The sequence below is a fragment of the Aedes albopictus genome, chromosome 3, assembly GCF_035046485.1.
Source record: "Aedes albopictus strain Foshan chromosome 3, AalbF5, whole genome shotgun sequence".
Lineage (NCBI taxonomy): Eukaryota > Metazoa > Arthropoda > Insecta > Diptera > Culicidae > Aedes > Aedes albopictus.
In genome coordinates this window covers 10,612,822-10,639,492 of record NC_085138.1, presented here as the reverse complement: position 1 = coordinate 10,639,492, position 26,671 = coordinate 10,612,822, and the positions used below count along the sequence as shown (strand labels likewise).

General features: G+C 39.5%; 1 protein-coding gene across 1 annotated transcript in view; it reads right to left on the bottom strand.

The window, feature by feature from the left end:
• Nucleotides 1–26,671, bottom strand: part of LOC109421754 (long-chain fatty acid transport protein 4) — a 110,901-nt gene that overhangs the window by 21,641 nt on the left and 62,589 nt on the right. The window contains exon 2 of the mRNA XM_019696291.3: nt 2,971–3,332. Coding sequence (XP_019551836.3) covers nt 2,971–3,332 — 362 coding nt within the window. The remainder of the gene's footprint in view (nt 1–2,970; nt 3,333–26,671) is intronic.

The window sequence follows — 26,671 nt, the reverse complement described above, 5'->3', positions numbered from 1 at the left end:
TGTTACGAATGCATGGATTAGCTGTCAAAACATCATTGTTTTGTTTACAGTTCAGTGCTCGGTTCGGTTATCGATAAACACCGCTGCAGTCAGAGAAAATTAACAGAAATACAGGTAAATATTCATAATTAATATTCCACGGTGTGGATAACAAGTATCTGTTATCTATTTTTAGAGAACGCTAGTTGTTTCGCCGTTGTCGAAACGATAGAACGCGGAAAAACCCTCATCTCTATCGTACCTCAACGTTGGGTCAACGGAAGCGTCTTGATGTGGCCAGACAAAAATGCCGCGACGCTCATCAAAGACCGGTCGTCAGCCCCGTCCTCGAAATGGTACAAAATTTCCTGCACACTAAAACGAAAGTCCTTCAAGACGTTCGCAGAAGCGGAAGCTGAGGCGACGGAAATGTATTATACCGTCACCTTCAATACCATAGTCCTCATCATTGACCGCGTCACTGGGACCCTAGTAATTGTTCAACATCAGGAATGCCGTTGATGCCTTCTAAGGGTCTGTTCCAATTGGAGAATTAAAATTAATTTTCACTTAAACTGAAGTGTCAAGTTTATTATTTCCATTGAAGAACTGTCAAGTTTAAGTGTCCAACTGTCAAATATAAGTAAAAATTTTAATTCGGCAATTGGAACAGACCCTAAATAAGCAAATGTAATATTTGGTCAAGCAATACTTTATCATTTATAAATTCTGTACAGATTACCTTTCGATAGTGTAACTACTGCAGCAGGTTCGCAATCCATCGTTCGATGATCGAAAACGACAAAATCCGTTTCTTTATTTTCGGAAAATATGGTCTTCAACACTTTTTCACATTTCTCACGTCTTTTCTTCAAATTGCGGTATTAAGTACAATTCCTTTTGAATGTTATTTTAAATTTACAATCCATTTTTTGTGAATTATTATGATCCGCACATCTTTCTCACTGATAGTTTGTTATTATCATTAAAGGCTGAATAAAAGAATCCTAGCGCATAACTTTCAATATTGTAGAAAGACTGGATAAATGGATATAGAGAAGTCGGATAATCTTCTTTTGAGTATCATATTCAGCATACGATGATAAGCTGAATAAAAGATATTTTATAAACTCAACAAGCTACTTTTCAACTAGATGTTCAGCTTACGACTTATTCAGCTATTGGCACCATTAACCAACCATTGTTCAGCTGTGACTCTCACTGTTCAACTACCATTGTTACTTGGGATGTGACTCGACGCTCCGAGCCTTCCATCAAAGATTCGTTTTTGAGTGAACATATAGCCTTTCAGTACTCTTCAGGTGTCCGAGAAAGGCAAAAACGATGACGAATGACGAAGCTCCGCGCCGCGCCGTCACTGAAATAAGCCATTACGAAACACGCTTACAACGCGACTTGTTGTCAGTTTTGCAGTAAAAGATAGCTGGCTAGGTAATACAAAATAAAACCCAGCTGGCGCTGAACGGACGTTAGCCTCGCGTGGCCCTGCAATTCTGCTGCCTGCACCACAGTACAGGTACAGTCCGGAGAGGGGGAGAAAAGGAGAAAAATCGTCATCGCCATGCGATGGTTTGGACTTCATGGGCTACTATGCAGCAGTGTGCAGTATGTAACACAATATTCACTCTGAATGACAGAAAGTGAAAGCGTGTAAATTATGGCTCTGGTGATAGCAGGCAGTGGATTTAGGAATCCATTGAAAGCAAAGCAGGCCGGTCACGGTGGTATCAAGCTGTAAATGGAGGTGATAACAGCATGAGCCGGTTCGGTTATCACTTTTACCGAAAATAAGTCCGTACAAAGGAATTCGACCTCGAATCAAGAGTCAGTCAACCAAGTAGTCAGCTTGTCGAACGTATAAATATGACGTGTTGGGCAAATAGTTCTGGGAGGAAGCGCCGAAAGACATGACACTCAACAGCGCGCCAAGGTCCAATAGATCGATCATCAATCGACGCTCATATCACATACTGGCTGCGCCTACTTGGTATGCGACGACGCGTTCGACTGTCAAAACGACTCATTGGGTGTAGAACGCGTGGTCTGGTGCACTGCGCGACGATAAAATGATGGAATGTCACGCACGTTTCACCCATGCCGGAGACCGATGAGGTGCATTTTTCCGGATATATTTGAATATGACTTTGGTAGAGTTTCTTAAAAATTGATCTGTATGGCCAGATTGGAGCACGAATCTATAAGAAGTTCAACAAAACATCCCAACCGGCTTATCATTGACAAGTATCGCGAAAGAAGTTTACACAATAGCCTAGTATCACCTTGCTTAACCTGTTGAGGCACCAACACACTTCAGCCTCATTCCGGAGAAGTCAAGAGTCTTGCATAATAATCGCGCAAGTCAGTCGTGCTGTGTTTCGTCTTTTGTTGCTGCTGTGTAGCTTGCTAACCTCCACTTAATGCCTTATAGGAAATTCACACTAGCTCGCTCGATCGAGGCAATTGTTCAGCCACGAAGCTAATTATTCGCGATTCGGGTACGAGAGTTCAAATTGACCGAATACGTCACATAGCCGCTGGTGCTGGTACTGCAAGGTCAATCAGTCGCCACTGCTAACACCACAAACAGCCCCTGCTCATCATCATCATCATCAGCAGCAGCAGCGTGCCATTACCAAAACAACAACAACTGAAGCGGCGGCCTACTAGATGCTCAATCATGGTCAACCGCCGTCAATTGCTCAAGCCTCGAAGAAACCGGTTTCCTCTCGTCAAGATCAAAGCAAACCTTGGAAAACACTTTCCATGGCTTGCTCCGTGTAGTATGTCGTGCTATCCGATGATCACTCGTCCATGGAAAACCACAATTAACGTCTTTCGGATGAAAATCTCTAAAAAATTTTCCCTTCAACTACCGAACGCACACGCTCTGCAATTAGCTTCAACTATCTATGTAATACGTCAAGGTATGTATTCATCAACCACGTATTCCACGTGTCACGCTCAACTCACGTCACATCCCGCGGGATCGTCACGGCGGCGATGTAGAACCAGCGCCACTTCCCGCTGGCGATCAGCACGGCCAGCAGGGCGATCAGCAGCGCCGGCAATCCGAACTCCCAACCCATGTAGTACCAAACGAGGACGATACCCGCGACCGAACAACCGAACCCGACGAACTGAATCACGTACAGGAAAACGCGACTGATCCGCTCACTGGTCGAGCGTGGACTGGCACTGGCACTCTCGCTGGTCGTCGCACCTGGAACGGCGTTCAGGGACACCGCAGCGGAGATGTTGTACTGTTTGCCGTTGTTGACTCCGCTCGGGTGGTCATTTTCTACCCGTCCCTTCTCTATGTCGATGATGGATGGCTGTGAACGAAGAGAGAGAGAGAGAGAGAGAGAAAGAAGCGAATAAGTCGACGGTCAGTGTAAAGCTTTGGCGGCTTAAAAGCTCAACAGCAAGCTGATCGCGGTTGCGTGGTAGCCGGCGTAGGAAGCTCAAGCTTTCCTTATCTCTATGAGCAGCCGAATATGCTATAAAGCCGCGAGATTTGAACTGTATTATAAAGTAGACAAAGGCGAATTGAATGGCAACGACCTTGATAGTTTATTACCGTCTACCCCCGTTGGTTTGACCGCATGTAATCTGAACACTTTTTAGTTTGACCTCTCAGGTTTGACCCCCTCTAATCTGCACATCATTCAAACTAAAAGTGGTTCAAACGTCATTCTGCTAATGAAACGGTGTGAAACGGAACGCAGAATCAAAACAAAACACCAAATCAGGTTGCCAGTAGTGTGTTTTTCGACTTCTAGCAACAGGGTTGCTAGAAGTTCAAATTAAAAATGAACCCCGTTGGTTTGAATGAGGTGTCGTTCAAACCAACGGGGGTAGACGGTAATGATACTAGGACAGGACCAGTGACATCAGTGTTTATTGGGTTTCTCATTAATGTTTAGACTACTGTGATAATTTGAGAATACACTGAATCATCATTTCCCAGCGAAATTTCACACTAATCAAACATATTTTGTTTACCTGTTGTGCATCCGACGCCCCTGTCTTGAACTCAACCGAACTTGTGCATGCCAGCCGCTGCGAAGTCGTGTGCGAAATTCGACTGTGATGATAATGAATTTCGGCCGAGTCTAAATGGGTGCAAATGTCGCAATACAACGTGAACTACATTTAGAAATTCAGGAGGGAATCCTGACTGCTAGTTTTGACATCTATAAAAACCCTAATTGGGTTCTTTAGGGGTATCCGGATTATTTCAGATTCGGATTCTCCGCCCAAAAATTAATTGAAATCCAAAATTTCATAACTTTTGGAATCCGGGAACTATTTTTAAAATGCATTTAAAGTTTGTATGGGGAAATTTTTTTGTTCGGGTCGAACTGTCATTTTATCAATTGAACTGTCATTCTATCCACGGAAATTAAAACTATTTTGTTAATTTAACCATCAAAATAAAGGTATTCGAATCCAATAAAATCACTTTATACTCAGAAAAATGAGCTCTTTCGATTAGGCTACAGAAAATAGCAATATTTTATTCACTAAACAACCCAATTGATCCACCTAGCGGTGATGGCGCCTTTCTCGTGCATTCAAAAGCCCATTTCAACAAAACTTAAGTGAAATGTTGAAGAATATCGCACTTTCATACGTTTCATACCGTTTATTTGGGCCTTAATCTCTTAAAAAAACCGCGATCTTGAAATTTGAGCCGCCCTTTTGGATTTAAGTCCGCCTTTAGAAAAATCTGGTCGCTATTTTTGGACTTCAGACTTCTCCCCCATTCCAGATATAGCCATATGGAATAGTTTTAGAGCCTCTTAAATAGCCGCCATTTTGGATATTGAAACGTCATCTTGGTTATTCTGGTTGCCATTTCTGGACTCCGGAAATCCTTACTATACCAAATATACCCATATGACATGGTTTTATTGCCTAAAACTCCATTTAACAGCCACAGTTTTGAATTTTAGATCACCATCATGGATATGCTGGTCGCCATTTTTAGCCTCCGGACATCTAATAAACCCATATTGAAAGGTTTTGGAGTTTCACATTAAACAGCCACCACTTGAATTTGGAGTCGCCATCTTGGATTTTATACCGCCATCTTGGATATTCTGGTCGCCATTTTTAGTCTCCGGATATGTTCCTAATACCAAATATACCGATATTGCATGGATTTAAAGCCTAAAACACCATTAAACAGCCATCATCTGGAATTAGAAGCCGCCATATTGGATTTCAGACCGCCATCTTGGATATTCTGGTCACCATTTTTGGACTCCGGACATCTTCCCCATATCAAAAATACCCATATTGAATGGTTTTAGGGCCTAAAACTCCATTAAACAGCCGCCATCTTGAATTTGGAGCCATCATCTTGGATTTACTCTGATTTCTGTACTCTGGGCATCATCGTCATACCAAATAGACCCATATTGAATTGTTTTATAGCCTAAGACTCCATTAAACAGCCACCATCTTGAAATTTGGGCCGCCATTTTGAATTTTATACCACAATCTTGGATATTTTGGTCGCCATTTTTGGACTCCGGACATCTCCCCTATACCAAATATACCCATATTACATGTTATGGTGGCCTAAAACTCCATTAAACAACTGTCATCATGAATTTAGAGCAGCCATCTTGGATTTTAGACCACCATCTTGGATATTCTGGTGTCCATTTTTGGACTCCGGACACCTTCCCCATATCAAATATGCAATTAAGGGTGCCTTCAGAGGGTCGCAGGTGAATTTCACGGAGGTTTCATGAGTGTTTCAGAGGCGTTTCAAAACGTTTAATGGCGTTTCAATGCGTTTCAGGAGGTATCAAAGGGGTTTTAAGGGGCTTCAAAGGATGTCAGGTAAATTTCACGGAGGTTCAATAGGGATTTCATAGGCGTTTCAAGGCGTTTCAAGACGATTCAATGCGTTTCAGAGCGTTTCAGGAGGTTTCACTGCGGTTTTAGGGGCCTTCAGAGGCTCTCAGATGAATTTCACGGAGGTTTCATAGGGGTTTAAGAGTCGTTTCAAAGCGTTTCAAGGCGTTTCATGGCGTTTTAACCCTTCAGCGCGCGCGCCGTTGTAATAAGTACAACACTACCCAAAAACCTCGCTCGTCGTATACAGCGCGAGCGCGATGCAGTTTTACCTGCTTGATGGCGCGCGTCCTGAAAGGTTAATGCGTTTTAGGGCGTCCCATGAGGTCTCAGGAGGGTTTTAGGGGGCTTCAGAGGCTCGCAGGTGAATTTCTCGTAGGTTTCATGGGGGTTTCAGAGGCGTTTCAAAGCGTTTCAATGCGTTTCAGGAGGTTTCGGAGTGGTTTCAGTGGGGTTCAGAGGCTCTCAGGTAAACTTCATGAAGATTTCATGGGGGTTCTACAGGCGTTTCAAAGCGTTTCAAGGCATCTCAATGGTCTTCAGAGCGGATTCAGGGGAATATGAAAGCCCATTTAACTTTTCCTCTATTGCGTAAATCTCTTAGAGACAACCAAATACGTTAGTAGATCCGATGACCTATACTCAAGGAAGTTCTTGTTTTATTTGAACCAACATCAACGGAAGTGACATCACTTTGAAGTCGCTTTCTATGGAATTGCCCATTTGCTTTAGATTTAGATACTAAGTGTTTATTTTTTGCAAGGGCGAAAAAAAAAACCAAATACATCTGAGATTCGTCAAGGAATTTCACCTGGTAATTCTTCTGGTGTCACGAGCATTTTCTAGCTTTCCTGCAAGCCTTCCTTCTGGGAATCTGTCAGGATTTCCTTCTAAAAAATCCTCCAGAGTTCGTTGTGGAAATCTTCCAGGAGTCAGCCCAGGAATCCTTAAAGAGTTACGTCTGGGAATCTTTTCCTGAAGGAAGTCTCGCAGGACTCCCAGACTAAAATTCTTGAAGAATCCCTAGAGAAACTTCTGAAGGCCTTCCTGAAGAAACCCCCAGAAGGCATTCAGGAATCCCCAGAAACAGTTCCTGAAGGAATTCCTAGATGGAGTTCCTGGGGAATCCTCAGCAGTAATTCCGGATGGCATGCCTGGAGTAATCTACAGATGGAGGAATACCCAGTTGGAATTTCTGGAGCAGTCCCCAAAAACAACAGAAGGTATTGCCAGCAGGGATTCCTGGAGTAATTCACAGTTGAATTTCTGGATAAATCCCCAGAACGAACACCTGTAAAGTTGCCTTAACATCACAAAAAAAATAAAAGGAGACGAGAAACAAATGGCTCCATTATCCGGGGTGATTCTTTTTTCAAACTTCACGGGTAGTCCGACCTGAATATGATATTAATTCAATTCAGTGAAAAAACATAGATATTTGTATAAGCTTTCGGTTCCTACTAAAAGAATGCAATGCGATACAGAGCAAAAAATTCTGAAAATTACACCCGACGTAAACAAATTTGTCATATACATTTCTATTCCCTTGCACTTAATTTTACAATAAACAACTTCTTGTATGGGAAGTTGTATGCAAGCTTCATACTGACAGCAAATTTAAAATTTAATAACGGATGGAAAAATGTGGGTCCTTTTGTAACAGGTTATATGATGTAACATTTTTTAACTGTGCTCGATGATTGTCATTTGATTTGTATGTATAAAAATATATTGAAAGAAAAAAAGTGCTTCTTTTGAAAGTATCACTTAATTGTTCAGTTCATCTGGTTGTAGTAATAATAATTAGGGGATTCACTAAAGAGTGTAAACTGATTAAACTGACGTCACAATCACCAAGGCAATCTTTGATTATTTCATTCGCAATTTCATGAAACATTTCAATAATCAGATAATCATGGCTTACGCAGTGATTTAATCTGTTTAGTGAACACCTGTGAATACCCCATATATTTTTTTAAAGTGAACGTTATTACTAATGTAGGCAAAAATGTAGAAAACGGATTTCCAATAATTTCATAATCACAGGAACGAGTCCCGTTCCGAAAAAAAAATCAAAGTATTAAATATAATCAATTATTACAATTAAAATTATTAAAATATTTTAAGAGGAAAAGTGATTACAGCGCCATTGGAGTTCTAATAGGGGGATTCACTTAACAGCGTAAACTGCTTATTAAAGTTTATTCTGATTAAACGTCGCGATCACCAAGGTAATCTTTGATTATTTCATTCGCAATTTCATGAAACATTTCAAATAATCAGAAATTCATGGCTTACGCAGCAATTTAAACTGTTTAGTGAGGCCCCTTAATGTATTTCTATTGTGACAATAGTAATAGAAATATAATTCAAACTACACAGCAAAAATTTCTGAAAATTACACCAGACGTAAACAAAATTGACATATACATTTCTATCATATGTCACTGTATTTTATATTAAACAATTTCCGATGACCTATACTCAAGGAAGTTCTTGGCGATCTTCATACTGACAATGAACTCACCACTTGACAGCACATAGTTGCATGAGGCTATGCATGCATAAATTACATTCATAATACTCCAATAGATCACTGAATACGCTTGTCGATCAGATGGCCTTAACTCTAGGGAATTCTCGGATATGCTCTACAATCATAGAACCCACCACTTGATAGAACATAGATGCCTGGGGCTGTGTGAGTGTAAACATCATTCTTATTGCTCTTAAATACAACTACTAGCCCTCGTAGATTCGATGACCTATACGCAAGGAAGTTTTTGGAGATCCTCAAACTGACAATGAACTCACCACTTGACAGCACATAATTTCATGAGCCTATGCAAGCATAAAATTTCATCCATAATGCTCCAATAGATCACTGTTTACGCTTGTAGATCAGATGGCCTAAACCCCAGGGAGTTCTCGGATACTCTTTAACTTTTAACCCTTAAACACTCCGTAAACGTCCCTTAACTCTTAATTCTGATTTTTTCCCGTAAACCAACTTAATTTGTAATCTTGAGCACTCCACCTGCTCTGAACACAATCAAACTCCATTAAGGTAACGTTACCTAAATGGAGGGACCTAAATAGATTTTACCTAAATTGATCCTAGCTTAATGGAGGTTTCAGTGTAGCTAAGATGACGACCCTGAATGTCCCAAAATAGTGTAACGATATAAATCAGGCTTCCAGTAGGGTCTTGTACCATTTGGGCAGGTGAACCTACTTTGGGCACTTGCCACTATAACTAAGTCAATTTTATACCTAATAAATTGATTTTTGGCACACGATATGATACGCACAGTATCTAACCCTATACAAAAAATCAGATCAATTGGTATGAAGTTGACTTGGTTATAGCGGCAAGTGCCCAAAATAGGTACACCTGGCCAAATGGTACAATATTCATGGTGCGGTAACCATAGTTGGTTGGGCAACGTTGCTTTGTAAAGTGCGGATATGACTACTGGTACGGGTGTAGAGTAGATCTGAATTTCTGCTCTTCGGAGTAGTTTGGCTGGTCTGGAATATCCTCAAAAAGTTCCGGAAAGATTCGTACAATTCCAAGGAGGTTATAGATAATAGTTTAATACATGATGTTACAGTTCATAGCCAAAATCATCACTGTTACGGCTGTGCATGGCAAGGGCTATACTTCAGGATAGTTTGGACGAAGCTGTATATTCTTAAAGTATACAGCAATTGAGGTCCAATACTTTCAGTGGAATATGCAAAGTTACTCTGTATGGCGGGTATGACTACTGTTACGAGTATAGATCAGAGGTTCTAAACTCCTAGTTAGTATGGATAACCTGCATTATCTTTATAATGTCAAAGAGTGACTCTCGCGTTTCCAAGAGATTCAATGATTACATCAGATTATGCAATGTTACAATTTGTTGCTGAAACGCAGAAAATTACTCCTGTAGATTTGAAGGACTGAATCTGAGAGCAGTATGGAACACCTAGAATATCCCAAGATATGGAAAACTATTCCATATTCATAAAGAAGACTATTCGAGTACGTATGAATGTAAACGATATCCAAAATCAGCATTTAACGCTACTGGTCCTTAGCTTAGTCTGTCCCTTTAGCTAAAACTGCTACACTGAAAGCCACCTTGCAGTTAAAATTACTACAATCGACTCTCCATGTCTCGGTGTTCTACATCTCGATATTTCTCCCACTGTCGATGATTTTCTCTCTATACACTACCCGTCATAAGTACGGGCTACTCGCTTGAGAAAGTATTGCAACACATTTTAGTTTGCAATTCTGCCGCTAGGTGACGCTAGTCAGCCTTTTTAGGCTCTATCTCGTGATCCCAACACGATAGACTCAGGGGTTCTCAAACTTTTTCAGCTTGTGACCCACTTTTGATTTTCAAAGAATTTGGCGACCCACCAGCACGAAAATTTACAAAAATAAGTTTTTTTTTTTTGCAAATTTGGACTGCCTTTTCAAATAAATACATTTTATCACTTTCATAGATTGTGATAAATTTACGTTACGTAGCCCTCAATCTTTATTTATTTATATCCGGGTAGAGCGAAATGGCAAATGAAGGAAAAATTTCAAAATAGAATGTTTGAATGGCAAAATTTGCTATTAGTTTGTTTTTTTTTTATCTAGTTCATTTATTTGGGGCTCAATCGCGTATAACGCTTTACGGAGCCGAGGATCTTTCTTTGTACTTAATAGTATACATTATACAGAGTAATAACTTTTTAATGATTTCTGTTAGTAATGGGTGGAAGCCAGGGTACTCGTGGCAGCTCGAGGTTAGAAGGTCACATTTTGAGGGATGGACAGGGTAAGGATTGGGCCAAAGGTTTCACTGCTGCTCATCCGGGGGTGAATCGCATCTTGCTAGCGAATTCGGTGCCTTGTGGTGTTGGTACCAACTTGTTGTGGGCCTTGGTCTTCCGGATTGCTAGGAGTAGCTTGGTAACACAAAGAGGACAAAACAGAGAGAAAAAAAAACTGGAGAAGAAAACACAAGCGAATTAAACTTTTATACCAGCAGTGCGAAGAAAGTCGAAAATACATCCCATATATGTGACATCGCGGGTCCCCAACACATCTCTCACAAGAACAAAGGGTTGTCTACCTCGGGCCTCAAGGGTATCCAAAAGTAGCGCTCTGGAGGCGTCATTATCCGGGCATTGCCAAACTACGTGGTCGATGTCATCATAACCGGAACCGCACTTAGTACAAACATTGCTCAACGCGAGGTTAATCCTGTGTAAATGCGCGTCTAGCGAGTAATGGTTGGACATAAGTCTTGACATCACGCGAATGAAATTGCGACATACATCCAGACCATACCACCACACTCGCAAAGAAACATTAGGAATAATGGAATGTAACCACCGTCCCAGCTGGCCATCTCGCCAATCATTTTGCCAACTTTGAAGAGAACTCTGGCGAACAAAATGGAAAAATTCATCATGTGAAATTCTTCTATCATAGATCTCACCTTCCTGTGCGCCCACCTTTGCGAGAGAGTCCGCCTTCTCATTGCCATAAATTGAGCAATGTGAGGGGACCCATACAAAGGTAATCTTGTATGATCTTTCGACCAGTGCACCCATCTGCTCCCTTATTTTTGTAAGAAAGTAAGATGAATGTTTTACAGGTTTCATCGACCGGAGTGCCTCAATCGAACTAAGGCTATCCGAGAAGATGAAGAAATGGTCTACGGGCATGTTGGAAATCATCCCCAAAGCGAAGTTGATTGCTGCCAGCTCAGCAACATAAACCGAACAAGGTTCCTGAAGTTTGCGGAAGGCGGTGAAATTTTCATTGAAAACACCGAAACCAGTGGATCCATTTATGCGAGACCCATCAGTGAAGAATCTCTTACAGGAATTGACATTTTGGTACTTTTCGTTAAAAATGCGAGGAATAGATATACATCGAAGTTGATCTGGTATTCCATGAATAGCTTGTTTCATGGACAGATCGTATTTAACAGAGGAACTGTCATTAGTGAAGTGTACACGGGGAGGATTATAACTTGGTAGGCTTATGTCAGATGACATGTAGAACAGATAGATTCTCATGAATTTTGATTGAGTGTTCAGACTGAGCATTTCTTCGAAGTTTTCAATGACAAGTGTGTTGCTCACTCCACACTTGATAAGTAACCTTAGCGAGAGCTCCCAGAATCGGTTCTGGAGAGGTTTCACCCCTGCCAGGACCTCTAGGCTCGCATTATGCGTTGAGTGCATACAGCCGAGAGCAATACGCAAACAACGGTATTGAATTCGTTCCAACTTTATTAGGTGGCAGTTTGCTGCTGAGTGGAAGCAGAAAGAGCCATACTCAATAACAGAGAGAATAGTCGTTTTGTAAAGTTTTATGAGGTCTTCCGGGTGAGCACCCCACCATGTTCCGGTAATTGTGCGTAGAAAATTGATCCTTTGTTGACATTTTTGCACCAAATACTTGATTTGGGTACCCCAAGTGCCTTTTGAATCAAACCAGACCCCAAGGTATTTCGAAGTCAAAGACTGGTCGATTTCTATTCCCAAAAGATTGAGTTTCAGTTGGGCTGGGTTCCGCTTTCTAGAAAACACAACCAATTGAGTTTTTTTGCGGAGCAAACTCGATCCCTAAATCTCTTGCCCAGATTGACAGATTATTTAGAGAATTTTGCAATGGTCTTTGCAACATTTCTGCATGTGAGCCTTTTAGAGACACAACAGCATCATCTGCAAGTTGTCTTAGCGTGCATTGTCCTTCCAAGCAACTATCAATGTCTTTCACGTAAAAATTATAAAGCAAGGGACTTAAACATGAGCCTTGGGGTAGGCCCATGTAACTAATTCTGGAAGTTGTCAGTTGTCCGAGATTGAAACTCATATGTTTTTCTGACAACAAATTATACAAGAAATTATTTAAAATTCCTGGAAGTCCACTATTGTGCAGTTTTTCTGACAATATTCCTATTGAAACTGAATCAAAGGCGCCCTTAATATCCAAGAAAACTGAAGCCAGTTGCTCCTTTTCCACAAAGGCCAGTTGAATATCTGTTGAAAGCAACGCTAGACAATCGTTTGTTCCTTTGCCCTTGCGAAACCCGAACTGTGTATTTGAAAGCAAGTTATTCGATTCGACCCAATGATCGAGTCGTGATAGGATCATTTTTTCCAACAATTTCCTTAAACATGATAACATAGCAATTGGGCGGTATGAATTATGATCAGACGCTGGTTTACCAGGCTTTTGAATAGCTATTACTTTGACCTGTCTCCATTCATGCGGAACGATGTTGTTCTCCATGAATGAGTTGAACAGGTCCAGTAATCGTCTTTTCGCGATATCTGGGAGATTCTTTAGAAGATTGAACTTGATCATATCGCGTCCCGGAGCGGAATTGTTTGATGAAAGAAGAGCCATAGAAAGTTCCAGCATAGTGAAGGGTCTGTCCAGAGAACCGTCTCTTGGGGATGTTTCCCAAGAAATCGGTTGTGCTGGGACTGAGTCTGGGCAGACCTTTTTCGCGAAGCTGAATATCCAACGGTTGGAGTATTCGTCACTCTCATTAGAAGAAGAGCGGTTTCGCATGTTGCGAGCCACTCTCCAAAGCGTTGTCATTGAAGTTTCTCTTGAGAGACCCTCAATGAAGTGTCGCCAATAACTACGCTTCTTCGCTTTCAGCAGGTTTCTCAACTGTCTTTCGAGCTTTGCGTACTCTTGATAAAGATCTGAGGTACCGTGCCTACGAAAAGTTTTGAAAGCATCAGATTTTTTAAGATACAACTGGGTGCAATCATCATCCCAGCCTAGTGTGGCTGGTCTTCTTTTGAAGGTTGCACTTGGAACACGTCGTTTTTGTGATTCTAATGCACTCTTATATATCAGTTCAGACAGGAATCGATACTCATCCAAAGGTGGGAGGGGATTGAATGATTCGATGCCAAAAGATACCGCTTCTGCATACTTTTGCCAATCGATATTCCTTGTGAGGTCAAAAGGAACCTGAATTGGATGGTCTGACCTTTCACTATTATGCTTTATGGTGGTTATAATGGGTAAGTGATCACTACCATGAGGATCCTCGATTACCTTCCACAAGCAATCGAATGATAGTGAACTTGACCCCAGTGATAGGTCGAGACGACTTTCTTTGCCGTCAGATGCAATACGTGTCACTTCACCTGTATTTAAAATGTTTAAATTGAAATCGTCGCACAAATCATAGAAAATGGCCGCTCTATTATCGTCATATGGTTCGCCCCACCCTGTACCATGTGCGTTCATATCATCCAGAATTAAAACTGGATGTGATAGTGCAGAAACCGCATTCCAAAGATGACGGCGGTTAATTGAAATTCTTGGAGGAATGTAAACGGAAGCTACGCAAAGTTCTTTACCCTTTACGTTTATTTGGCAAGCGACGATTTCTACGCCAGGATGAGTCGCGATTGGAATTCTATAAAATGAGTAAGTCTTTTTGATCCCCAAAAGAACTCCCCCATAATGATCATCTCTATCCTGGCGTATAATGTTAAAATCGTGGAAGTTGAGTTCATCTTCAGAAGAAAGCCATGTTTCACAAAGGGCAAATATATCACAATCAGAGTTGTGAATCAAAAACTTAAACAGGTCTAATTTAGGTTTTAGACTATGACAGTTCCACTGTAGCACAGTGATCATATCTTGTACCTCACTTGATGAATTATCCATCGAAAGATATGATCGCAGCAAGGAGGAGCCATGATTGTGTCAGATTCCGAAGATATTCTTCTACTGTAGGTATAAACATATCAATAATGCCTCTAAATGTTTCTGGAAGGCTGAGGGCATCATATAAGCGATCCACGAGAACCCTAAAAGTAAACAGTCCTCGCTTGGGTCTAGGAGGCTTGCTTGAACTGCGAGGAACTTTGGTAGCTTTTTTCTTGCTACCTTGTCGATTATTTTTCTTTGAAGTGTATTTAACAGGCGGAGACGGGGGTGACAGGTTCTTACTACAACATGGATCTGAAGCTAGAGGAACCTGATTCTTCGGAGTTTTTAAGTTTACCCCGTCTCCTTTGACATTAGGCAAACTTTTGAGGGAAGACTTTAAAAAGACCTTTCGGCGCAATCCCGGGGAAGATGATGACTTCCTTTTTCCAGGTGCGTGTACCTCCGAAAGAGATCCACCCTCATCAGTTTCGCCATCGTCCTGATCATCGGAAGACAACTCCTGATAGGGATTTTCAACTGGGACAGCTGATTCAGACACGGAATCTGGTGTTTTAAAAGATTTCACCATCTCCGCATATGTCTGTTTCGAGCGCTTTATGATAGAGCGACTCTCATTTCGAATGCGTCTTTTGTAAGCCGGGCAAACTTGCAAGTCGTGTGGATCTCCTCCACAGTAGCTACATTTTTCCGCTTCCTGTGTGCAAGAGTCCTCCAAATGAGCTTGGTTGCATTTGCCACAACGGGGCTTGTTGTCGCAAAAGCTATCACTGTGACCAAACTGCTTGCATTTGGTACAATTAAAAACCTTCGGCCTAAAAAGATGCACTGGGTAAAAACCACCATCAATTACAACAAATTCCGGGAGGACGGAACCTGGAAAAGTCACTCGAAAAAACGCTGAAGGCGAGTACACCTTTTTATTTCCTTCCATGGAAACCTTAGATAAGCGTTTACAGTCTAGGATAACCACATCAGGAATTGACCTATTTTTGAATCGACCAAAGCCGGTCTTGATGTCCTCACATGTCAGCATTTCGTCGAGGATCTTCCCCTCCACCTCCACTTCTCGTGCTGGCACATAGACGGCGTATTCAACAGTAAACGCTTCGTGTTGAGCAATTTCATTTGCTGCTTTGTAGCTAGGTGCGGTAACACGCAGCTTGGATGCTTTCACTTGGTGAATAACGGTCCCAGGATACTTACGCGTCAGCTCTCGAGAAATCGAAAGCATATTCAATGGTTTGCATTTGCGCCGGAAATAGACAACCCAAGGTCCAGGCGAAGATGGCTGATAAAACCGCGTACGAGCAATGATATCATTGGGAGGCGTTTCGCCTCCAATCGAATCGTCCATGTGGAAACAAATTTATGGATAATAACTCAAAAGTGCAAAAGAGGAAGAGAAAAACCTTAAAGTATTTACAGTGCACTTTCTTCCTTAGGACGACAACTGTTTGGTTTGTAAACCAAACAATGTTAATAATATATAGAAAAAAATAAAGCAAAAAAAAAACTTGTACTAATAATATACGAATTCAATTCTTATGTTTATTTTAGCGCACCCTGTAGGATGCAAAAAAAACGGTATTGAAAAAAAGAAAAAATAGCTAATAAAAAAAAACAAAAAAAAATGTTCTGTTATTTACAGTTTGTACACCCTTACCCGTATACAGTAGTTTGGGAACCACTGTTATGGATGTCAAAAAAACACGTGGTCGAATGTGGACTGGGGATACAATAGACAAAAGCGATCAAAACAAATTGGGCGGACAAAAGAGTGTATCGAAAGAGTGATACTTATCTGACCGAATCAGGTAGATATTTATCACAGGCAGGTCGATGGTAAAGCTGTCCGTCGCGTCTGCCTTCGCACCCGTCGCCGCCGTCCTCTTCGATGACGGAGGGGCTGATGATGGCGATAAAGATGACTTTCTTGGATGCGATGCTTCTTCTTTGATGTACGATGATGCAAGCACCTCGCTTCCCGGGTTGTGCTAGATACCACCTTGCGACACTACACTTCGCACAAGCAGGAAAACGTAAGATATAAAAAACCTTCCGCACTTGCGGGGGAAAAAACTCCACTTATACGAGGTCTATCGCGTGGTGAGATACGGAGCACACGTCCGACTCGTCCAAATGCACAACTGGGAATGACTATTAGTTTGTTTGAAATAAGTGTTAAAATAACAAAAATAATAACTAAATTTGTATGGCATAACAACTTAAAAATAACAGATTTTGCCATTGTAATAACAAAATAATAGCAAAAAGAATGTCAAAATAATAACATATTTTAATATGATGGTAAATTATGTTATTGTATTGATATTATGGCTGATAGTATGATAGTAATATTTGCTATAATCATGTTATTATACTATTTAATAATAACTCGCCAATTACAAGTTTTACAATGATAGCATGTTTTGTTATTTGTGTGTCATTCTGATCTATGCATAAAAAACTAAAGAATTGCAAACTTAGATACGATGACAATAGTGGTTTACGCAACAAGGTACAGAATTAAGATTTTTACAGCACGAGTCGTACATTTATTTTGCCGAGTTGGATAATTACGACGAGTGCTGGAAAAATCGAGTTCTGCACCGAGTTGCGTACAACGTTTTTTGCAATTTCATAAATTACCCTTGAGGATAGTTTTAAACAAAACTTTTTCATCAATCTGCACACTGATGTGCATACCCATGTTCAAGAAAATTTGATCATAACAGGTTATACTGTGCAGTTGTCACAATTTTTCAAAACTGCGTCCAGAAAGCATCAAGAAGTTGACCAAAACTGAAAACAGTGCTGTAATGGTTCATTACGCAACGCAAATCAGTGCTGTAATGAACCATTACAGCACTATTAATTTGGTGTGGGAAAGTAGGCCTTTTCCTGTCAGATTTGCGTGAGGTAAAACAGCCTATTACGATGAGAAATTGAGGCAAGCAGTTTGGTTCGCATTCATCTGATTCTCATCATATCTAAGAAATTCGGATGAGAATCTTTTTAAAGCCAAGTGATTCAAGTCTGAAACATTCTCAATTCAAGTGATTCAGGTTTGATTGGCTGAATCTTATGAATCAGCTCTGCTTCACTTCATATTCGAGTGCTTCAGGTCTGGTTCATTTCATATTCACATGATTCAGGTGCTAATCACTTAATATTAAAGTGATTCAGATCTGCTTCAAATTGTAATCAAGTGATTCAGGTCTGATTATCATCAAATCTTTAAGAAAATTGACAGAATAAAGAGATTTCAATCGTAACCAATAATAAGTTAACACCGAAAGTCAACATAAATAAATCTGAGTATTACAATATAATGCTGGAACCAATCCAGTTCATTAGCGATCAGACCACATCTCCATTTCGAAAATATATGCTAGAATGGATCTCATTATCAGACGAATGCTAATAAGTATGGTGGGATTTTGAGAACCGATAAAAAAATATGCGTCCCACCGGATGAATAGCAAAGAATGATGTAAAGCTTTAGCTACTAACGTTATTCACATGTTTATGTTAGTTGATTAACACATCAAGTCTATCTTATTTAGTGAGACACGCGTCCATTTTTCTCCAATAATTTGAACCAACATCAACGGAAGTGACATCACTTTGAAGTCGCTTTCTATGGAATTGCCCATTTGCTTTAGATTTAGATACTAAGTGTTTATTTTTTGCAAGGGCGAAAAAAAAACCAAATACATCTGAGATTCGTCAAGGAATTTCACCTGGTAATTCTTCTGGTGTCACGAGCTTTTTCTAGCTTTCCTGCAAGCCTTCCTTCTGGGAATCTGTCAGGATTTCCTTCTAAAAAATCCTCCAGAGTTCGTTGTGGAAATCTTCCAGGAGTCAGCCCAGGAATCCTTAAAGAGTTACGTCTGGGAATCTTTTCCTGAAGGAAGTCTCGCAGGACTCCCAGACTAAAATTCTTGAAGAATCCCTAGAGAAACTTCTGAAGGCCTTCCTGAAGAAACCCCCAGAAGGCATTCAGGAATCCCCAGAAACAGTTCCTGAAGGAATTCCTAGATGGAGTTCCTGGGGAATCCTCAGCAGTAATTCCGGATGGCATGCCTGGAGTAATCTACAGATGGAGGAATACCCAGTTGGAATTTCTGGAGCAGTCCCCAAAAACAACAGAAGGTATTGCCAGCAGGGATTCCTGGAGTAATTCACAGTTGAATTTCTGGATAAATCCCCAGAACGAACACCTGTAAAGTTGCCTTAACACCACAAAAAAAATAAAAGGAGACGAGAAACAAATGGCTCCATTATCCGGGGTGATTCTTTTTTCAAACTTCACGGGTAGTCCGACCTGAATATGATATTAATTCAATTCAGTGAAAAAACATAGATATTTGTATAAGCTTTCGGTTCCTACTAAAAGAATGCAATGCGATACAGAGCAAAAAATTCTGAATATTACACCCGACGTAAACAAATTTGCCATATACATTTCTATTCCAAACAACTTCTTGTATGGGAAGTTGTATGCAAGCTTCATACTGAGAGCAAATTTAAAATTTAATAACGGATGGAAAAATGTGGGTCCTTTTGTAACAGGTTATATGATGTAACATTTTTTAACTGTGTTCGATGATTGTCATTTGATTTGTATGTATAAAAATATATTGAAAGAAAAAAAGTGCTTCTTTTGAAAGTATCACTTAATTGTTCAGTTCATCTGGTTGTAGTAATAATAATTAGGGGATTCACTAAAGAGTGTAAACTGATTAAACTGACGTCACAATCACCAAGGCAATCTTTGATTATTTCATTCGCAATTTCATGAAACATTTCAATAATCAGATAATCATGGCTTACGCAGTGATTTAATCTGTTTAGTGAACACCTGTGAATACCCCATATATTTTTTTAAAGTGAACGTTATTACTAATGTAGGCAAAAATGTAGAAAACGGATTGCCAATAATTTCATAATCACAGGAACGAGTCCCGTTCCGAAAAAAAATCAAAGTATTAAATATAATCAATTATTACAATTAAAATTATTAAAATATATTAAGAGGAAAAGTGATTACAGCGCCATTGGCGTTCTAATAGGGGGATTCACTTAACAGCGTAAACTGCTTATTAAAGTTCATTCTGATTAAACGTCGCGATCACCAAGGTAATCTTTGATTATTTCATTCGCAATTTCATGAAACATTTCAAATAATCAGAAATTCATGGCTTAAGCAGCAATTTAAACTGTTTAGTGAGTCCCCTTAATGTATTTCTATTGTGACAATAGTAATAGAAATATAATTCAAACTACACAGCAAAAGTTTCTGAAAATTACTCCAGACGTAAACAAAATTGACATATAAATTTCTATTACATGTCACTGAATTTTATATTAAACAATTTCTTGTACGGAATGTGGAACGCAAACTTCATACTGAGAGTAAGCTGTAAATTTAAAAACTGATGGAAAAATGTGTGCGATATGACGGGGTCCTTTTGTTACAGGTTATATGATGTAACATTTTTTATCTGTGTAACTGTACCCCGCAAACTTTGTCTTGCCTACTGCGTTTTTTGCACCCGGGGGCGATGGCGTCATGTTTTCGATTCCAAAATTGGGCTGACAAAATCGGGTACCTGATGAAATCGGAACTCAATTCTTTACTCATGAAAATGTTTCTGAGCTCCATTTATTACAAAATGATAAATCGACATGACTCTTGTGGTACCTTGTGGTATGCACATAATAAATTATTGTATTACTCTATTACGTTTAGCGTGTATGTTTACATTGAGTATCTGTCATATGTGGAGATGTTGTTATTGTTGTCTGGAGTGTGAATCATTGTATGTAATATTGAAGTATCGGTAATAAAGTTTATACAAATAATGAATACAGTTGTTGAATAATCATTACAGAGAAAGATTCTCACATTGGCGACGAGAACGGTGAACAGTGCATGTGAAATTAGTTTAATTTCGGTACGGGAAGTGTTGTCTTTGGGAAAAGAAAGAGATGAATGGTGTGTGTAGTGCATGCAGAGTGGAGATGACCTTCAGGTGATGACTTGTGATTTAATTTCAACATTGGAATCAAAAAGGTAAATATTGTGTACTAACTGTTCAATATGAATCAAACAATCTATTTGTACCTTCGACTAATGACAATGATCAACCTGTGAGAGATTTTGATGGTGATCGGTATTGTTTAGTTCAAATCGATGACAATCACTATTGTCAGATAAAGAAATAAAGAACTGTGAAGAAAATCTAAGTTTTGTTGATTGTAATATTGATACTCGTTGAATGGGGCTGTTGTCCTAAATCTAGACTTAAATGCTGAATGATGATTGAAGTATTGATTTGTTAACCGGATGGCCGAGGAAGGCGTAGAAACGAAACAATATTTTGAAATCAAATTTTGCCTTGCTGTTAAAAGCCAGTGAAGGCGATGAAAGCCAATGAAGGCGATAAAAGCTAATGAAGGCGACATTCTTGAAATAGCCGTAAAAGGCGGAAAGGATTACAGATAGAAAAGCCGTTGAAGGCGGAAAGCAGGAAAAATTCTATAGGCAGAAGGCTCGACTAAGGCGAAAAACTGTCGATGGCGGAAAGATCCGTCGGAGAGTGAAAAGCTGTTGAAGGCGGAAAAAGCCGTTGAAGGTGGAAATGCCGTTGAAGGCGATAAGACCTGCAAGGCAGATATAGTCGATTCTTTGTAGAGCCGTATAAGGCGAATTGTGTTATTAAAAATTAAAGTAAAACAAAAATTTTCGTAAGAAACAGATTACCAGCCAACGCAGATTTAAGGGCTGTTTGCAGATCAGAAGGAATTTCTCGGCCTATCTTGATGCATGGGAAATTCCTTGGCTGAATCGCTTAAGAAACCGTTTTTTCTTCGATCGCAGTACGCAGTTGCGAAGAAATGACAGTTCAAATGGCAGTCACCGTAGAAAGTTTCTGCCAGGAATCGTTCTAGAAGTTTCTTGAGTGATTTCTCTTGAACTCTAAATGAAATTTCACACCAATTAAGTGGCAGCTGGGAAGGCGAAAGATAAAACTAAACTTTAGACTGACCGTGACTAGAAAAACAGGAACGAATAGTATTTGATTATGTTCCAAATGCGAATATAACTGAGCAGATACTGAGATTGTTGTTGACCCACCTCAGGTGATATATATTGAAGTTATCATTGCTCAGTAAAGTATAATAAGTCTACGAGACGTAAAAAGGGTTGGCTCTTGAAACCAAATTAACATGAAGACATGATTTAACTAATGCTTTGCCCTCTCTTACAAGACTAAAAATGTAACTTCAAGAAAATTAACATCAATGTGTGAGAATAATAATTAAACTGTCTTGGTAGTTTGCAAGATAGGAAGTCAAAATGACAGTTAAAGCATTCGTTGAAGCTAGATGACATATTCAGAGCAGTTGCTAACCATTAACCTGTTAAGTATCATGCTAGTCAAATGGCTAGTTGAATTGGATATTTAAAAAAATTCGAACAATAAAAAATGAAACTTTTCGGCTTAACTAGAAGTCTCAGGAATTCGAGTAAAAAGCGCTTTATAACCTATTGAATGCCACTAAATGTTTATGCGATTCAAGTGAGTTCTTGAGTAGTCACTTCTGAAGTCTTTGAATATAAAATGTATCGGGTGTGGTCAGGAGGGGCATTTTGACTTATGATTGCCTAACACTGGATATAGTGCCATTCTTGCTAATGAGTGGGCCATCTTGCCAAGAACTGTGGAACAAGTTAGAGAACAAGGTACAGCAGTACGCTCAACAACAACTTCTGCACAATAATTTCCTTACAAGAAGAGACAAATTTTGATAAGTTAAAGAAGTATTGAAACTATTATTGAGGAGAATAACGTACAGTATATCAAAAGCACAAGATATTGGAATAATAAAAGATAATCATTTCTGTAACTACAGGAATAGATATATCTAATGAAAGCTGGATTATGAGGTTTGTTTTTCAGTCGAGCTTATTAATGCAAACAGGTACAATTTACTAACATGTTACCTTGTTTGAATTTTTAGATTTCATACACTGCAAAAACTGCAAATATTGTATGCATGTGTCGCACACATAGATTTTTGCAATTTGTCATAGATAACCCTGTTCATGTGTAGATACACATAGTTTATATAAGGTCCATCGATTTTATGTGTGATCCAGCGTGGAAAACGAGTATGTGTGTACAAATAAAATTTATATCCATGGATTTTTACCAATAAAAATGTGTGTACATGTATAAGTGATATTTGTGTTAATAAGTTCATTGAAAATTTGAATAAAAACGTGCTTTAAATTGTTTCAGTACATAGAAATGAATCGTAGAGGCAAGCGTAAGGGCCATGACACAGACAATCATGGTCAGTGTGCACTAAATACGTCAGACTTGTAAGCGTTAACAAAAAAATGAGGATGTATTTCATCGAAAAGATGTGAAATAAGTGATATGATAGACAGATGATTGGGCTTTGTAATAATGCAGAATATTCTAGTACGATCCAACGAACTGAGAATATTATCAATATGATGAGCATATGTAGAAAATCAGAGTTACTTTAAGATAAAAAGTTCTAAATGTTGACGGTACATTGAATGCGAATAATTTGGAAAAGGCTTGCTGAAATAGCTTCATTAGGTATCTAGAGTGAGAACATATCATGTTGAGGGGCTTTTGCAATATTTTGGAGGTACACCATTAAAATAAGCCCTACAGTTCAGAACCCAAAAGAGCGACATCAAAGGAACAAATTTTTGGTTTTGTAATGTTAAAATAGGTTTGATTGAGCACGAATCACCAGTTAATGCGGGAAAATATGCTTCGTAGAATGTAAATCTATTGAACGACCAAACCGTAAAAATAAAGTCATTCAGTTTGAAAGGTAAATGGTTAATCATGAGAATTCCGAAATTATGGGAAACATGATTCCTAAAAACGTGGACACCTATAGGTATAGGTATAGGTGAACCGTTTCATTACGTTTTCGGTTGGAAGCCGAAGTGACTGGCGGTGCGAGTTTTGTGAACAATATGTATTAAATATAATTTAAAAACTGGATGTTTTCAAGTTTTCAAATTACTATTTAGCTAAAACTAGTATTACAAATATTGCTTTGGACAAGTGACGTTTTTCGAAATCGTGGTTTGATTTAAAAAAAGTATCAATCCCTTTGATATTTAGAAAACAAAATCTGTAAAGCCAAACTTCTGAATATATTCTGAACAAGAAACGAGTTTCAGCGAAGTTCGCTAAAAAAACATAAAATGAAATAGTGTTTTTATGACACTTGGACACTTTGGATCGAAAACGAGTTAATGGATATTGATAATTTTTCCACTGTAACATTCGTGCAGTGTTCCGACATGTTAGTTAAAAAAAATGTCTGAATAATAATCTGAATATCCATACTTTTGTATGAGATTCTTCTATGAAGGGACATGTCAAAAAAATAATCAGTGGGCAGTATACAATGTTTGCATGCTAGCTGTCATTGAAAACATTGGAGAAGAAGAAAGCAATTCAATTAATTCATCAGCAAAGGTAATATTTAGCTTGACACTCAGTATTAAAAATATTTTGGGATTTGGGAAAATATTTGGGTCAAAATAATATTTCTTTTTAGGTACAACCATAAGTAACGGCCAAGTAATTTACCAAAATGCCGAGCAGAGATGGATGACCAAATGGATGACTGTACTACTAATTCTGATGTGAGACTGAAGCGAGACGTTCATAAACTGAGGAGACTATAAGCGAAAACGGTTCTACGACATTACCCGGAAAACCATTACCCGGAATGCCATTTACCGGAAAACCATTACCCGGAATGAACCATTTACCGGAAAACCATTTACCGGAAAGACCATTTACCGGAATGGACCATTTACCAGAATGTACCATTTACCGGAATGAACCATTTACCGGAAAACCATTTATCGGAAAAGATTTTTTCCCGAAATTTGTTTCCAGATTGCACAGCGATATCCAGACATTTGATCACATGCCTTTTGCACTGTTCATCTTTTGACCCAAACCATGACCCGGTCATTTAGATGAGGGATCGTCCATAAATTACGTCACGCTTTGAGGGGGGAGGGGGGGTTCAGCAAAGTGTGACAACGCATACAAAAATTTCAGAGGTCCCATACAAAAAGTGTGACATAGAGGAGAGGGGGGTTGAAAATGGCCATTTTTGCGTGACGTAATTTATGGACGTTCCCTGAACACTAGTTTCGCCTAATTATGATTAGCAGTAAATTAGTAACTCGACAGAGCTTTCATCTTTATATTGTTACTTACATGTGGATCTACGTGTTTATAAATAATGTGCTGAATGTGATTGCTAATATTTCCAGCAGATGTTTTCCCTTCTTTTAACATGGCTGTTCTTTCTAGGTTTACTGTTATGGTCGAACAGTTCAAATTATTTCCCGGAAGGACATTTTCCGGAATAATGAATTTCTTAGAAAAACAATTTTCCGAACTGCCCCATTTCCCGAAATAATCCATTTCCTGGAAAGGCGTAGGAAAACCTATGATTTCAATAGATGTTTTGGTGTCTTTAAACATTACCCGATATTTTGTTTCCTGTATGGAATAATTTTATCAGTTGAGCCTTAAAACTATATTCTGAATATTTTTTTTCACGAATATAGAACTAGAACTAAATTCTCGGTGCAGTTCACTTAGCAAAGTAGAGTTAGCATCGTTAAGCTGAATGAACATTTTTAGACTGGCAGCGAAACTGTAGCTTTTTCATATGACATTTTCTTCATTTTCGTCGAAACTTGTTCTTCTAGGTTCATTTACGAAGTTTATTAGCAGTCAAACTGTTTACTGTATAGGAGATTTGCCCTTCTTCAAATTATAGGCTGTTCTTTCTAACGATTTAACGTTACATAGTTAGTTAGCGGCCAATCTATTAATTCCATCTAGTGTTTCTCCTTCTTAAAAAAATGGGCTGTTCTTTTGACTTAAATTGTTATAGAGCGTTTGGGTACCATATTGTTTATTGGAATTTGCTGCTTTTTATGTAGGAGTTTTGCCCTGCTTTAATTGTTGCTCGCTGCAAACTTGATTAGTTTCCTTTTTTAAAATGTGTTGTTCTCTCAACTAAGCCTATTACAGAATTGTTTAAATTACATACTGGAGGACAAAAAGGATCCATCGAGTCGACGAAGCGAAGTAAGTTTGAAAAGCAAGCGGAGTGCAGCGAGAAGTGGTGTAAGCGTGAAGAGCAAGCGTGACCAGTTGGAGAAATGGTTGAAGGGAGTTGCAAAGGACAATGCTGGACAGTCGAAGCCATCATCGTCGGGATATCAAGCTGCCCAGCCGGTTCACATAGTCAGTGAATCGAATCAATCGTCCGTAGTGGTTAGTGAGTTGCCAGTGCCGTCCGCAACGTTGCAGATTCCAGAGCCGTCAAACGAGAATCAGCTTTATCATTCTGCATCAGCAACAATGGGGAATGTGACTTCATTGGCAAAATCCTATGAACAGTTAATGTCTGGACAAGATGTGGTTACAACATGTGAAAGTGCAACAAGGAATTTGCCGATAGTTTCATCCATTTCTGCATCAGTTCCAGTTAGGCCAGCAGTATCTTCGGTTCCGCAAGTGATTTTATCCGGTATGCAAAACATTCGAGTACAGAATTCCGATCCAGTTGCGGTGTGTTCACCCAGTAACAATTTGTCAGCCCGGAACACATTGGATTCTTCAGCACCAGGGATCGCACCGCTAGTGTCTATCGGTTCAAGTTGTCATCAGTTTACGGAAGTCATCCGTACTACACGGCCCCTCAGACTATTACATATGGCACCAACAAGTATGACAGGTGAAGGAATACCAAGCAGTTCAACAGTTTTCCACGGAAACGGATCTGTGGGAGCAAATACGCTAGGACCATCCCTTCCTGTATCCAGATCATTCGGGCCTGGACCATCTGCAGTACGAATGGGCTCTATTATGGGGGGCAGCTATATTATCGCTCAATGGGGCCAACAAGTGCTCAACTGGCAGCAAGACAAGTAATGCCTCGGGAACTGCCAAAGTTCAACGGAGATCCTCAAGAGTGGCCGATCTTCTA